The 14,997-nt window shown below is 35.0% G+C and overlaps 1 protein-coding gene across 1 annotated transcript; it reads left to right on the top strand.

The window, feature by feature from the left end:
- The first annotated feature begins 12,914 nt into the window (after positions 1–12,914).
- On the top strand, positions 12,915–13,180 carry LOC130961827 (dolichyl-diphosphooligosaccharide--protein glycosyltransferase subunit 4A). The gene has a single exon (XM_057887849.1). It carries the CDS (start codon positions 12,915–12,917, stop codon positions 13,026–13,028), a length of 114 nt encoding a protein of 37 aa, XP_057743832.1. The 3' UTR covers positions 13,029–13,180.
- Positions 13,181–14,997: the final 1,817 nt, after the last annotated feature.

Genomic DNA, 14,997 nt, shown 5'->3' with positions numbered 1-14,997 from the left:
GGGCGTTGTTGCTTGTGGACCTGTGCGTACGCACACTCTTTGAAATCTGTCGTACTTGTGCATAGGCACAGGTGTGTGTACACACACTTCCCGAAACCTTCAGCTCCAGGCGTTGTTGCACAATAACGCTGGTTGAGGTGGGTGTTGCCAACACCCATAAATTGCTTCCAGGAATGCTTTGGGTGTCATTGTGAGGTAACACCCCTTTAACTGGACATTACCAACGCCCATATATTTTTTCCAGAGTTGTGTTCCTGTGCGTATTAATTTCTGCAGATCGCGCATGTCACGCGTACGCGCCGGTCACAAGTACGCGTCATTCAGCAATTTTCCTCTCCACGCATGCGCTCGCGTCATTTGCGCGAACTCCAATCCATGTGTACACGTCCAGCATGCGTGCTCGTCGCTGTGATTTTGTCCAAATCGCGCGCACGCATCAGCCATGCGTGTGTGTCGCTGTTCGCTGGTTGTCTCCTTTATTTCTTGTGCTCCTTCCCTTTTTGTAAGCTTTCTCTCCATTCTCTAAGCCATTCCTGCCCTATGAAGTCTGAAACACTTAATCACACAAATCACGGCATCGAATGGTATAAAGAGAAATTAAAATACGTAATTAAAAGATCTCTAGGAAGCAAGTTTTTAACCATAGAACTAAACTAGGAAGGAATTGTAAACTCATACAAATCATATGAATAAGTGGACAAGAATTTGATAAAAATCACTCAATTAAACACAATATAAACCGTAAAATAGTGGTTTATCATGTATACACAGGTTTGTGCATACGCACACTCCTTGAATCTTCAGTACTTGTGCGTACACACATCTCTCAAAACTTCCAGCCTCCTGTTGGCTTGCTCTACTCCAAGTGCTTTGCATGCTTTTCTCATTTCCTATCAAGCATTAAACATAGTGTATCAAAGTAATATACAAGATGACTTAACATACTAAGTGTAATAATAATGCTCATAATCACACTTCACTTAGTGTTATCTATTGCATCATATTCGCCTTGCATATTCATGAAATAGCTACAATTTCAACTCATGCTTGATGATTCATTACATGTAGAGATATTTCATGCAATCACTTGTTTATTTATTAAAGTTACATAAAAACAAACTAAAAGCTAACTAAAATAACAACTAAAAATAACCAATGATGCGCATGCATCATATATATGCATATAAGCCGCATTTTCATTTTTTTTGTTCCCTTAATGGCTTCGGCCAATTTCTTTTCCTTTCTTCTCTTAATGGCTTGGGCCAATGAGAATGGAACTAAGGTAATGGTAATAATTAATGGTAATTTAGTGGCTAGGTGTCAAGTTCTTGAGCTACTGAGTCAGCAGTTCAAGTTATAAATATTTTAAATGAATAATTATAAAAACTGAATATATTAAAACACAAGTAATAATATATATAGGGTTAAATATATATGAGTTACTAATAGAAAAGACATTAGTAACTTAAGGATGAAAGATATTTGATTAAGTATTAGCAACTCTAAGCTCATCTGAAAATATTGATAATCACTTATATCGGCAAATATCGGACTTGATAATAATAATAATAATATTAATATCTAGGCTCTATTATAATTATAGTGAAAAACCTGTAAAATTAGTAAATAATTAGCCAAAAAATTAATTATTACTAAAAGAAATTAGAAAATGAAATTTTACAGTTTAAAGAGATAGATCTAATTAAATTAAGAATTTTGACACTAATTTTAAAGAATTTAGCCAAAGATTGGACTGAACAGGCCAAACTGAACAAACTGGGCCCATATTGGGCCCATGGCCCAACCCAATCCATTAAAAACATAAAGGGCTTCAGCCTCCTTGCTTCTAGGGGTGTTCAAAACCGATCTGGACTGATCTAAACCAATCAACTGAACCGAAAAAATAAAAAACCGAACAAATTGAAAACCGAAAAATCGAACAAAAACATGTTTTGCTGTTTTTATTGTGGTTAGGTTCAATTTTCAGTTCTGACAATGAAAATCCTAACCGAACCGAACTGGTATATTAAAAACCCTAAAAAACCAAACTCCACCACCCCACCCCCACCTCCAAACGTGATTCTCCTCTCCTAACTCACTTGAAATTCGTGACCTAACCCCCACCCCGACCCCCAAACGTAAACCTAGATCTAGGCCTCTAGCTACTCTCTTCTCTCAGTCTTGCACTCTTGCTCTCTGCACTGGAGTCTGCCGAAGCCTTCTTTCCAGCAAGCACTGACCAGTAGCACTCTTCCCAGCAACGCCGACTCAGCAACACTCTTCCCAGCAGTGCTCTTCTCGGCGAGCACCGACCCAACAGCGCTGAAGCCTTCTTCCTAGCGATAGCGAGCACGGACTCAGCAGCGTTCTTTCCAATAATGCCGAAGCCTTCTTCCCAGTTTCCAGCGGCGTTTCTAGCCAACCACAACACAGCACAGACAACACCGACCACCGAGCTACCCAGCCTCTGATTCAAGAGAGATATGGAGCCTAAGCCTTTGAGTCAGATATGTAATTAAGTAATTTGAGTAATTTCTATTCAATCATCATTATTCATTGATTCATTATTGCTGGTTGTTGTTTTATTGCTGGATCAGTATAGGAAAAATTATTGTTTTATTTGTTTTATTGTTTTACTTGTTATTGATTCATTGATTTCATTGTTGCTGAATGCTGGGTTTTGTTTTATTGCTGGTTCAGTGTTCACAGTTTAGGGAGTTTTTCATTGTTTAGGAAAATTTATTATTTTGTTTGTTTTATTGTTTTACTTGTTATTGATTCATTGATTTCATTGTTGCTGGATGCCGGTTGTTGTTTTATTCAGTGTTTATGGGATCACTTTACTAAAGATGAAACTAGTAATCCATAGTACACTAGAAGCTGAAGACAACTTACAAAGCAACCAGACCCAACCTGTTCATGTGAGTTGAGTTGATTTGTTTTCTGTGCTTGTCATTTTGAGGCTATTGGATTCATCAGTAAAATATAGGGATCACTTAGAGAAGGGTAATTAAGCAGTAACAAACCTGATTACCTGGAATTGCAGACATAGTTTTCTATTCTTTTAACTATCAGTGTGTGGTTTCTTTTGACAATTTTGTTTTACAATTTTCTCACCCGAAGTACTTTATTTTTCCATTCCTAATGTATTTGTTCAAGGTTGGTTTCCAATTTAGTAATTACATTTTGTTTGAATGTTGACTTATCGTTTACAATACAATAATGAGACTAGCTAGAACTACAAACAAATCAAATTGTTAATCTCTCCTAAAATTCAACCTTGGTGTAAGATTAACAATACTTAAATATTTGTGAAATATTAAATCTGAATAAAGTTTACTCTGAGAACTATAACAACAATGCAGATATAGATATAGATATAGGAAAAGTTATAAAACTGTAGGATCATATTCTGCATTTTTATTATTGGTTTGCATCTTTATTAGAATGTATAACTAGATTAGAATGCTTTTCTACTAGTGCTATATTGTTATTATTACTATTGTTTTTATTATGTAACTGCTTTTTTATTTTAGGTTGGTTTGCAAAAAGAAGTTTAGCTGTTATGTTGGAGAAAACACCATCACTTGGCTATCTTTTGTTGAAAATAATATTTATTTTCAGTTGTGTTGACTATTAAACTTTTAAACTTCTTTAATTGTCGTATTTGAATTCCTTTTTTCATTAAATTTCATTTGATCAAGACTTTGATAGCTATTGTGTATTTGTGTTTGTTGATTTCAATATTATAACATTGTGAAATAGTATGGTAGTATTTTTTTGAATTAGTTAAAAAAACCGAACAAACTAAACCAAATCAAACCGATTTTAATTGGTTTGGTTTGGTTCGGATGGCTTTGATAAAAAAATCAAACCAAACCGAACCGCAGTTTAATTAAACGATTGGATAGGATGACTTTTTTCTCATAAACCGAACCAAACCGCACCGCGAACATCCCTACTTGCTCCAAATCACTAGGATTCACGCTGCTATGGGGAAAAACAAGGGGGAGAACCACAAACCCTTGCTAACAAATTTCAATTCTTAATAACTTTTTATTCGAAGCTTCGATTAACGAGCCGTCAGCGGCCACGTATTCGTCTCTGAATTTTTTACAAAACCTAGTAAGTAATTTGGTAAAGAGCTTTCATTTTCAGTTTCGAATTTCCTCCTTCCAATTTCAAAAATTCAATGTGTGGGTGTTGAGATTTTTTATCCTTTGATGTTATAGGCTTGAACTAACTTGAGAAAATCATTGGGTTTTGCTCCATTGATGCTTGAGAAAAGTAAGGACCCCCTAAACCCTTGTGAAATCTGTGATTAAGTGGAATCTATATTGATTTACTGATGATTGTTTGTATTTGATTGAGTTGTGGGTTGTTTTGGGGCATGTTAGTGGTCATTGGTGGTGTTGGAGACTTGACGTTGCACTTTGGGAAGCTGGGGATCTATTTGGTGTGACCTTGAAAGCCTAGATCTTTGCAGAACGGTGCTAATCATGTAGTTTCGGGTTTATCAGGAAATCGGCTAAAGTATGGTTTCGATTTCTCGTAATTAAAATGTAATGGATTGTGAAAACATAGGCTAGATAACCATAAGATAGGTTGAAGCATGTATGTATGATTAGTGGTTAGTGACCTTAAAATAAATGTTGAGTATCTTGAACTTGGGTGAGGAATGATGGTATTCATGATTTGTGTTGCATGATTTTGATTGTTAGGATTGGAAGATATGAATGTTGAGAACTAACCTTGAGTGTGTGTTGAACAATGATAATTATGATGTTATGATAATGATATTGATGGTGATGTATATTGGACTTGGATATGATAATGGTGATGTATTTTGTGGTTTTCATATGCAAGACGTGATGCATCTCGCTGAGGCATACTGGATGCTTCTGATAGCGGAGATCCTTGTCTTTGGGATTTTATATTAGATATATGTATATATGTAGATACTTTTATCTCTACTGCTTATGTATTTGGTGTATTAACTTCCTCTTAGAGGTTATTTTGGAGAAATAGGTTCTGTAACTCTGTATTTTGGGCTTATTTTGGGTTCTCTTATATATATGTTATATACTTATGTGCTCAAGCCGGTTTATCTTCGCAAGTCGGGTCTTGAGCTTCGTATTTGTACCTTGAAACTCTCTTTCGGTTATATCTATATTAGCTTTTCTTATCTTTTCCGTTTATCGTTTATGTATCGTGAGTGTTGCTCTTTTTGTTTTACCTTTTTTCATTTTTTTAACAAGAAAAGACTCATAGTTATAAATCTTTTTCACTATATTATGTATATAAATTTTACTTTTAGAAGTCATAGCGCCTCGCCACCTCTGTTTTACATCCTATGTGTAAAGCTCTGTGTGGTAGGGTGTTACATTATGGTATCAGAGCAGTTCGTTCCTGTAGAGACTGAGGGACGGACTGATATGCTTCTGAGCATACTCTAAGTTGTGTTTACATGCTATTTAGGATATCTAATTGATAAATATAGCATAAGGTTCATGAGCTTGTATTCGGAACTTTGAAGCGCTAGACTTGCAATATTGAGACTGATCACCTTGATATCACTTGTTTGGGGTGAACAAAACCAGACAGTGACTCGTGGATGGTGTCGCGGGCAAGGGGAAATAGGAATCAAAATGAGGAACACGAAACAAATGCGAACAACCCTGCAAACTTCATGGCTGCCCTGAAGAACATGGCTGCGACTATGCAGGCCACAGCTGCTGCCTTAGGAAATCAAGCTAATAATGGAAATGGCAAAAACAGGAATGATGGGCCGATGACATTAGCCACTTTTCTGAAGGTGCATCCCCCGACCTTCAGAGGGACCATAAATCCTACTGAAGCTGATAACTAGCTCCAAACAATGGAGCAGGCTTTATAAACTCAGCAGGTTCCCGAGGAACAATGGGTGGAGTTCGCAGCCTACCAATTACTGGATGAAGCCCAACATTGGTGATAGGGAATACGATATATTCTACAACCAGATAGCACTGTGATAGCTTGGTGTGTGTTTTGGACTGAGTTATATAGAAAATACTTTCATAATTCAATTAGAAATGCTAAGAAGCTTGAGCTACTGTAGTTAAAATAGGGTCAAATGTCTGTTGCGGAGTACACAAATAAATTTGAAGAACTGTGCCAATTTTCCCGATTCTGTCAATGTGCTCCAAGAGACTTTAAGGAATGGAAATGTATCAAATATGAAAGAGGACTCCAGAGTGACATTCTAAGCTCAGTTGAGCCTATGGAGATTCGAACTTTCTCTAAATTGGTAAACAAGAGCCGAGTTGTTGAGAATTGTGTGAGAAAGGCACCTTTGGATAAGGATAACCATCAAGCATTTGTTAGGAGAGATCAGGGCAGAAACTTTGCACCGAGGGGCCAAAAGTTTAAGAAAGGTGGTAGCCATCGAAAGAATGATAGAGGGCAGCAAGTAACTAATTACTCAGAGGATATGAGGTCCCAAAGATGCAAAAGTTTCCACCCAAATAGGCCGTGCCGAAAGGGTTTAGGCCTGTGTTACAAGTGCGGGATGCCAGGTCATATCTCTAGGGATTGTTCCGACAGGAGGACTCAGCACGCTGATCAGGCATAGTCACCAGGCAAATGTTATCACAAAATTGTTAATCTAAATTTAATTGCTTAATATAATATTGGGATGCCGCAATTAGTTTTAGTCTATAACGGATATGAGGACTTCGAGTTAAAGGTTCCAGGCTTTAGCGATGACTTGAATTTGCATATACTAATTTCTTAACTGATAGCGGTTAAACTTGAAATTCCTTTTCCGTGCCGCTGGATGGTTTGTACGGGCTACCAACGTACCACGTATCATTGGATTGTTTCAAATGTTCAAATCAAATTTTTACAACATGCTTTATGTCAATAAATCTTTGTGACTCAATGCATCCTTTCTTTTAGAAGTTGTGTCAGGGTGCTATCTCGGATTTATTCCTAAACGATGGTTTGATCATTCTCTGAACTCCACTCCTAACGCACATGAATTTATCCCTTCTGCGGTGAGTTTGACCTTGTTGCGATATGAACAAATGATCCATGAATTCTGAAAATTTATTGGAAGTGTCGTGCTCTCCTTCGTAACCTTACTAGGTTTGATCACCCCACAATACATTCTTCTGCTTTCTAGTAAATATCGTTGTGTTGTTTGATCACTTTTAAACTTAAAATCCTTTTCGAAATCAACTCAAACTTAGTTAATACCTCGTACAATTCCTTGATATAATCATCATGACGCTAGTTCCTTAAAGTAAGAATTCGGGACGTGGGAGATGAGGAGTGTAAGTATGCAACATCAAGAGGAATTTGGAGCCTTAGTTCTTACCAATTATATTGCCCAAGATTAAGTTGATGCGCTAGGATACACCGTGTATATAGACACCTAAATACAAAAGGAATCCTTTGAACCTCAAGAAGAAGATCAACCTTAAAGCTAGCATTCGTGATACTTGAACCTAGCGAACCATTCGAAAATACTGCGAAGTATTATCGAAGGACTCTGGGGGCACGTGGAGGAAATGTCGTTGTGTGGTGATGAATGCTCTCAGCAGAAAGTCTCCGAGTATGATATGAAGGACAATTAAAAAGAAGTAAATGTTAAGTAAGTTCGTAGTCTAAAGTAAGGCATTGAGGTAATAGTTGGAGGTATTAGATCGAATCGATTGAGAATTTCAAAAAATTGTAAGGTCGAGAGAGTTTGGAAGCACAGTAAGAGGATTAGGAACTACCAAGGATGTTAAAGTCTGGTAAACAAAAGGGAATCAAGAAGAGATCGAGGAAGACAAAGAAGAAAGCTTGAAGGAATGAGGAAACGGATTCAGAAGTACAAGAAAAGATTAGTACGCCGAATGCCGGAAATGGAGATGTAAACCATTATCTGGAGCTATCAAGAGCGGATTTCGATTCATCCGAAAATTACTAAGATGTATCACGATTTTAATAAGGTATGTTTGAGTGGTCCGAAATGATGAATGACATGGCGGCGCGTGTGACTGAATATCTGGCATGTTAAAAGATGAGAAGTAAGTATTCTAAGTCCCAAGTTGAAAGCCGAGACAACAAAGAAAAGATTAGGCGAATTCGAGTTGAGATTATAACTGTGCAAAGCTAATAGACAAGTTATGCAAATAAGAAATGAGAGGGCTTAGATAGTTTAAAGGTGGAAGTTACACATTCCTAAAAGCTTTGGTAAGGAGCTTTCATTTTTAGTTTCAAATTTTCTCCCTCCAATTTTGAAAATTCAATGTGTGGGTGTTGAGATTCTTGATCCTTTAATGTTATAGGCTTGAACTAACTTGAGAAAATCATTTGGTTTTGCTCCATTGATGCTTGAGAAAGGTAAGGCCCCAAACCTTTGTGAAATCTATGATTAAGTGGAATCTATATTGATTTAGTGATGATTATTTTTATTAGATTAAGTTGTGGGTTGTTTTGGGGCATGTTAGTGGTCATTGGTGGTGTTGGAGACTTGACGCTGTACTTTGGGGAGCTAGGGATCCATTTAGTGTGACTTTGAAAACTCGGGTCTTTGCGGAATGGTGCTAATCGTGGTGTTCTGGGTTTATCGGGGAATCGACCAAGGTATGGTTTCGGTTTCTCATAACTAAAATGTAATGTCTTGTGAAAATATAGGCTAGATAACCATAAGATAGGTTGAAGCATGTGTGTATGATTACTGGTTAATGACCTTAAAGTAAATGTTGAGTATCTTGAACTTGGGTGAGGAATGATGGTATTCATGATTTGTATTGCATAATTTTGATTGTTGGGATTGGAAGATGTGAATGTTGAGAACTAACCTTGAGTGTGTGTTGAACAATGATAATTATGATGTTATGATAATGATATTAATGGTGATGTATATTGGACTTGGTTATGATAATGGTGATGTATTTTGTAGTATATTGTGTTGAATTGAATGTGTATTGGCTAAGTGGTTGTCATTTGGTATGAAAAAGTTGATGGTGTTGATGATGTATATATATGTAAGTTGTTGGTATGGATTATATTGTTGTTGAGAATGAATTATTATGTGAAAGTGACCATACTTGTAAAATTAGTGTATTGAGTAATGTTGGGGCTTGAGTTGATGTGGTTTGGTAAGTTTAAAATGGGATGGAATTGAAGTGTTGTGAAAATTTAGGTTTAGAAATCTTGTGAAAATTTTGTGAAAAGTTGATTTTTGGTCGAACTTCAACGAGGTATAACTCGGCTTTCGGACCCCCAAATTGTTTCAAAGTTATTTCATATGAAAATTGGATCCATGAAGTTTACGCCGTTCAAAGAACGAATGAAAAATATTTTAAAACGAAAAAGTTATGCGCGTCGAAAGTTCGGTATATAAAGCTGAAATTCTGCAGACTTAACCACTTTTGACTATTTTGCATACGTGAAGAGTCATCTCTGTCTGGCACGTATGCGTACGCGTGGCCCCTGTTTCATCAAACATAAATCTTGTGTTTTAAAACGTAATTTTAAACCTTTAAACTTATATTTTCACTCTTTTTGCCCCTAAACCTTAGTTGTATATTGAGTTGTGAGTAGAAGGTAGGAAGGAGTAGTAACTTGGAGATGAAGAAAGTTTGCGAGGTGATGAATTAGGAATGAAAAGTGTGTAAATGTGATATGTATATAATGAATTTGGTCTTAGTGAATAATTTTGAATGATTATGAACGAATATGAATGAATAAGGTATAATGAATTTGAAAACAAAATTGTTTGACTTTGACCTGGCAAGGTTCGTGGTGGTTTACCGCTTGCCAGTGTCGAGAAGTATGTGGGGTTCGTGGTGGTGTACCGTCCACATGTTTTTAAAAGTGAATGCTTTGTCGGGTTCGTGGTTGTTTACCTCCCACATGTTTTTAAATGGAAATGCTTTATGGGGTTCATGGTGGTTTACCGGCCACATGTGTGTGTTGTTTTTCCAATTGAAGATCTTACGAGGTTCATGGTGGTGTACCGCTCGCAATAGTGGTATTCGTGGTGGTATACTGCCCACCAGGTAGGGTTCGTGGTGGTGTACCACCCACCGATTTTTAAGAGGACAATATTTGCGTTAGCTACCGGATGTGTCGGGTTCTGGCAAAGTAACCGACACGTGAGCTCACGTCCAGTAGGAAAGGCATGCATCATATGCATTTATGTGACTTGTTTGGTTTTGCACTACTTGGGTTTGCTTACTTGAATATCTATGCTTATTTGTTATATTTGCTATATTTGCTATATTTGCATATTTATTTGTGCTTGCCTTGTCTACTTTTTTTGTATGTGCATCGGTGTTTCGGAGGATTGGAAAAATGGATGATGGGCTTAGGGGTTAAGTTAGGATTTGAGATGGAACCAAGAAGCCTTAGATACCTTACCCTGTTTATAGTTTAAAATGTTAGTTTTAAGTTTAAATCTATTGTCGGAAGTTCTAGGATTGCCTTTGGCTTTCCCGGATCCTTATATGTTAGTTATGTGGTTACTGTTACCATGCTGAGAACCTCCGATTCTCATCCCATACATATTTTGTGGTTTTCAGATGCAAAATGTGAGGCACCTCACTGACGCATACTGGAAGCTTCTGATAGCAGACATCCTTGTCTTTGGGGCTTTATTTGAGATATATGTACATATGTAGATACTTTTATCTCCACTGCTTATGTATTTAATGTATTAACTTCCTCTTAGAGGTTATTTTGGAGAAATAGGTTCTGTAACTCTGTATTTTGGGCTTATTTTGGATTCTCTTATATATATGTTATATGCTTATGTGATCAAACTGGTTTATCTTTGCGAGCCGAATCTTGAGCTTGATATTTGTACCTTGGAACTCTCTTTTGGTTATATCTATATTAGCTTCTCTTATCTTTTCCATTTATCGTTTACGTATCGTGAGTGTTGCGCTTTTCGTTTTACCATTTTTTTATTTTTATTTTAACTTTTCTTCAAAATCTCCTAGCTATAAATCTTTTTCACTATATTATGTATATAAATTTTACTTTTAGAAGTCGTAGCGCTTCGCCACCGCTGTTTTACATCCTATGTGTAAAGCTCTGTGTGGTAGAGTGTTACATGTAGCATGTAATATAAATTAGTAACATAATAATAAAATTATATTATCATTTATTTTACTTCGAAACTCCGAATAGACTCATCGAAATAAAACTAATTGCTGAGAATAACATTTTTCGAAAAATATCGTGTTGGCATAAAAATTCGGGTTGTTACACCACTGTGAGTGTCAATTGTTCTTGTGTGAATTGATTGGGTATAACTCGTCCTCTTAACAGTTAACTCCGAGCTTCTTGTCTCAACTCTGAGCTTCTTGTCTGGGAAGAGATATGTCTTGGTGCAGAAAGAACAGAGAAAAAAAGTACCTGCAAAAGACACTTCGATTCTTAAATCAGTCAATGTATGAGTAAAAGGTTATCTTCTTGATAAAACGTCTTACCTCCTTTATATGCGAGGCGAGATATTAATAGTTATGCTTTAGAGATTAATTGTATTAAAAAAGAATAATATCATATCAGAACGTTATGATATACGTTTTGGTGTGCGAGACTGAATTATAACTCACGAAATCGAATTATAATGTACAGAGTAACATTTTAATTGAGTTATAACAGCCATATCAATAATAAAATAAGATAAATTAACAAAAATTATAACAGCCATATCAATAATAAAATAATTAGCAAAAGTATATTATGGACAATTTTATTGATATTTTTATTTTTTATATAAATTGTAATCTTTTTTAATTAATTAATTTATTATTATTATTATTATTATTATTATTATTATTATTATTATTATTATTATTATTATTATTATTATTATTATAGCAAAATTATTTTTCTTCTTAAAAGAAAGACAAATAAATTATCTCTTCTAATTAAATGATTTTTCCCTCAAATTATATCCAAACACTTCAAAAATTAATACACATATTTTTTAAATAAAAAAGACAATTCATCATTTCAGTGTTATATTTTTTTTCCTTTAAAAAATAAAAGATATGAGAGGCTAATGCGATTTAGTCGTCTTATTTCCGTGTTTGGTAATTGGTATTATTGAGTTTTTGGGGTTAACACTTAACAGAAGGTACGAGAGTTTGGCACACACTGACGAAGGACAACACAGTGAGACCGAAGCCATCTGCAGCATCCTAAGGTTACCTCTCATTTTCAACGTCTTCTCTGTGACCTTATCCCCAATTTTCGTTTTCAATTAAACTCAGCCTCTTTAGTCTTTGACATTGCCGATTCCGAATCCCAATATTCATTCTGGCTTTATGCTTCTCTGTTAAGTTTCAGATCTGGTTTTGTTACTTGTTACCGTTTCTTCCTTTGATTTTAATTTTGATTTCTTTTTTGCTTTTTGGAATTTATTAACGAAGAGCCACAAATTTGTAAGCTGATTTTTTGTTCTTGATTTTTTTTTTTGGTTATGGAGTTGTGTAGTTAGAGAATTAGCGCCAATTGCTTGATTAATTAATCATATGAAACACTAATTAGAATGATTTTTTCACAAATATGATTTAGGTTGAAGCCTGAAGATGTGAATGTCATAAACAATATCATTTTATTCTACTGTAATGTTCGTGAGCATTGTAGATTTAAACTGCTAAGCAACAACTTGCTTTCTGATTTTGTTATAATTTAGTCTGATTTGTTAGGTTAGAAGATTCTAATTTCTGAATTCTGATATATCGATGGGGTCCGTATGATCATGTTTTAGGAATCAATATTAATTAAAATTTTCCTTAATTCGGTGTTCAGTATAAGAGATTCACAGTTCAAATTGTACGTGCTTTCAGTTGGAAAAGAATAAGATATCTATTTTGATGCCCAAAACCATGGTAATGACATGAATTTGTTTTTGCTTCCTGCTACAGATGATTGATGATCAAGATCTGGGTTTCTTTGCCAATTTCCTTGGCATCTTCATCTTTGTACTGGTGATAGCTTACCATTTTGTTATGGCTGATCCAAAGTATGAAGGGAACTAGGGTACTGTGTGGTTGTGATTTTCATGTTGTAGACTTAGCTATTTTTCTAATGGAAGTTAAGTTGATATAGAAATGAACTTCATTTTGAGCATGTGATGTGAGCTTACTGCTATATCTTATCAAAGACTTCATTGACACTACAATTTTTGTTATATATATCTGAGCTTCCAAGGTTTCTGCAAGTAAGAAACTTTCATAAATCATAAAAGAAGATAATGAAACCGTGGTAGATGAATTTGCTAGATTATGTGATCCACTGCTACTGAATTTGGTGCAATCATGGCTTGAGCAATATAATATTGATAAACAAATTTAGGGTATGGCTTTCCCCAGTAATTGGCTTTAGCGATATACTTAAGTTCTGTTTCCTATTTTACTCAAGTATTCTTGAAGCCTAATAAGATTTATCCTTTATAGTTTGATAACTGATTTTAAAATTGGAAAAAGTAGTTTAGTTTAGTCTTTATGTTAAGTTGGCACCTCATTATGTGACGTTTGTCAAATGCCGTGAATGTTACACTAGAGATTTATATAAGTTTCTTCATTAAGAGTTTTTGATGTTTCGTTCAGTGTTTGTTTTTTTATTTTTTACATTATTTTGGTTTATTTTTTCTCTTTTATTTTGAGATCAGAAGTCTTAGAACTTTATCGTGGCAGTACACATATCACATAATGGAGCTGGATTAATTTTCTTCAATTGGAAATTTAGAATGCTTTTATACTATATGCAGTCCACTAGTTATTAGTTAAATAGTAAGGCACATCCTTTAGTTTTGGTATGCTTCCCATAGTCTCACTAAGCATGTTGTTCTGTAGTTAAAAATAAAGTGAAACACAGCAGGTCATGTGCAAAGTAATAAAGGGTTTTGGAATATGGAACACAATGGAGTTTCAAATTTTGTTTAGGAGAGGGAAGTGGAGAAGGTGTCTTCTAGTTCTAGAGATAGAAGGGGGATCTTAGTTGAGGGAGTAATTAAAGAGGAGAATAAGATGAGGAAGAAAACATGCAGATGTGTTTGTGGTTGGGCATGGAGGCAGACTCACCCAGAAATGGGAATAGATCCTCTTAATTTAGTTTTCACTTGACAATATTACGTGTGATATTTTACCATTAATTTTATAGAGATATTTTATTGAGAGATCAAACTTTACATTGTCAAGTAAAAATTAAATAGAGAGGATCTCTTCCCACTGAGAGTGTCTGCACTATTGTACATTAATTATTCCATATATTTACAATATGATATTATGATATCATTTGATCTATATAGCCATTCGTTCCTAGAGGATAAGACTCGGTCGTTGTTATCATCATATTATGATATTTATAATTTAAAGTTAAGTATTTTCTTGCAACATTTGCATGTTCTGCACTATAGCTTTCCTATAGTTATATCAGGAAATTTTGTTCTCAGTATGTTTTGGTTAACAAAAATGCTACGTACATTTCAAAAATTAGTCACAAAAATATTTGTGTATAAATATATATTTATTTAATTTATTTTCAATGTGTATTTTGTATTTCAATATGTATTTTATACTTGTTTTGCATGGTTGGTTAGTTAATCTTTGATCTTACAATTGATTTTGTTAAAGTTTGCATGATTTGTGGGATCATAAAATCTTAGTAGTTTTTACCTGAGTCTAGATCTTGTTTGTGTCTCACATCAATCAAATTCCAATAAAGATTCTTTTGGCCTTTAAGGGGATCAGTGATATCACCTCATCTACTAATTTTTGAGTGTCTTGAGTCATGATGATTCACTGAATGTGCTAGAAAAAGTTAAAGACATGTACCATAAATCATAGAGACTAAGCATCTCAATAATGCATGCATTAGACTGAATTTGAATTATGAAAGGTATGTATCATATATGTATGTGAGTTTTGATTTTGGATGGAATGAGAGAGTTATAATACTTCAAAGGGTTATAATCACATCTTCGATGGAGTAATAATAAATTGTCCA

Source organism: Arachis stenosperma, chromosome 2 (genome assembly GCF_014773155.1).
Source record: "Arachis stenosperma cultivar V10309 chromosome 2, arast.V10309.gnm1.PFL2, whole genome shotgun sequence".
NCBI lineage: Eukaryota > Viridiplantae > Streptophyta > Magnoliopsida > Fabales > Fabaceae > Arachis > Arachis stenosperma.
This window is presented reverse-complemented; position numbering and strand designations above follow the sequence as displayed.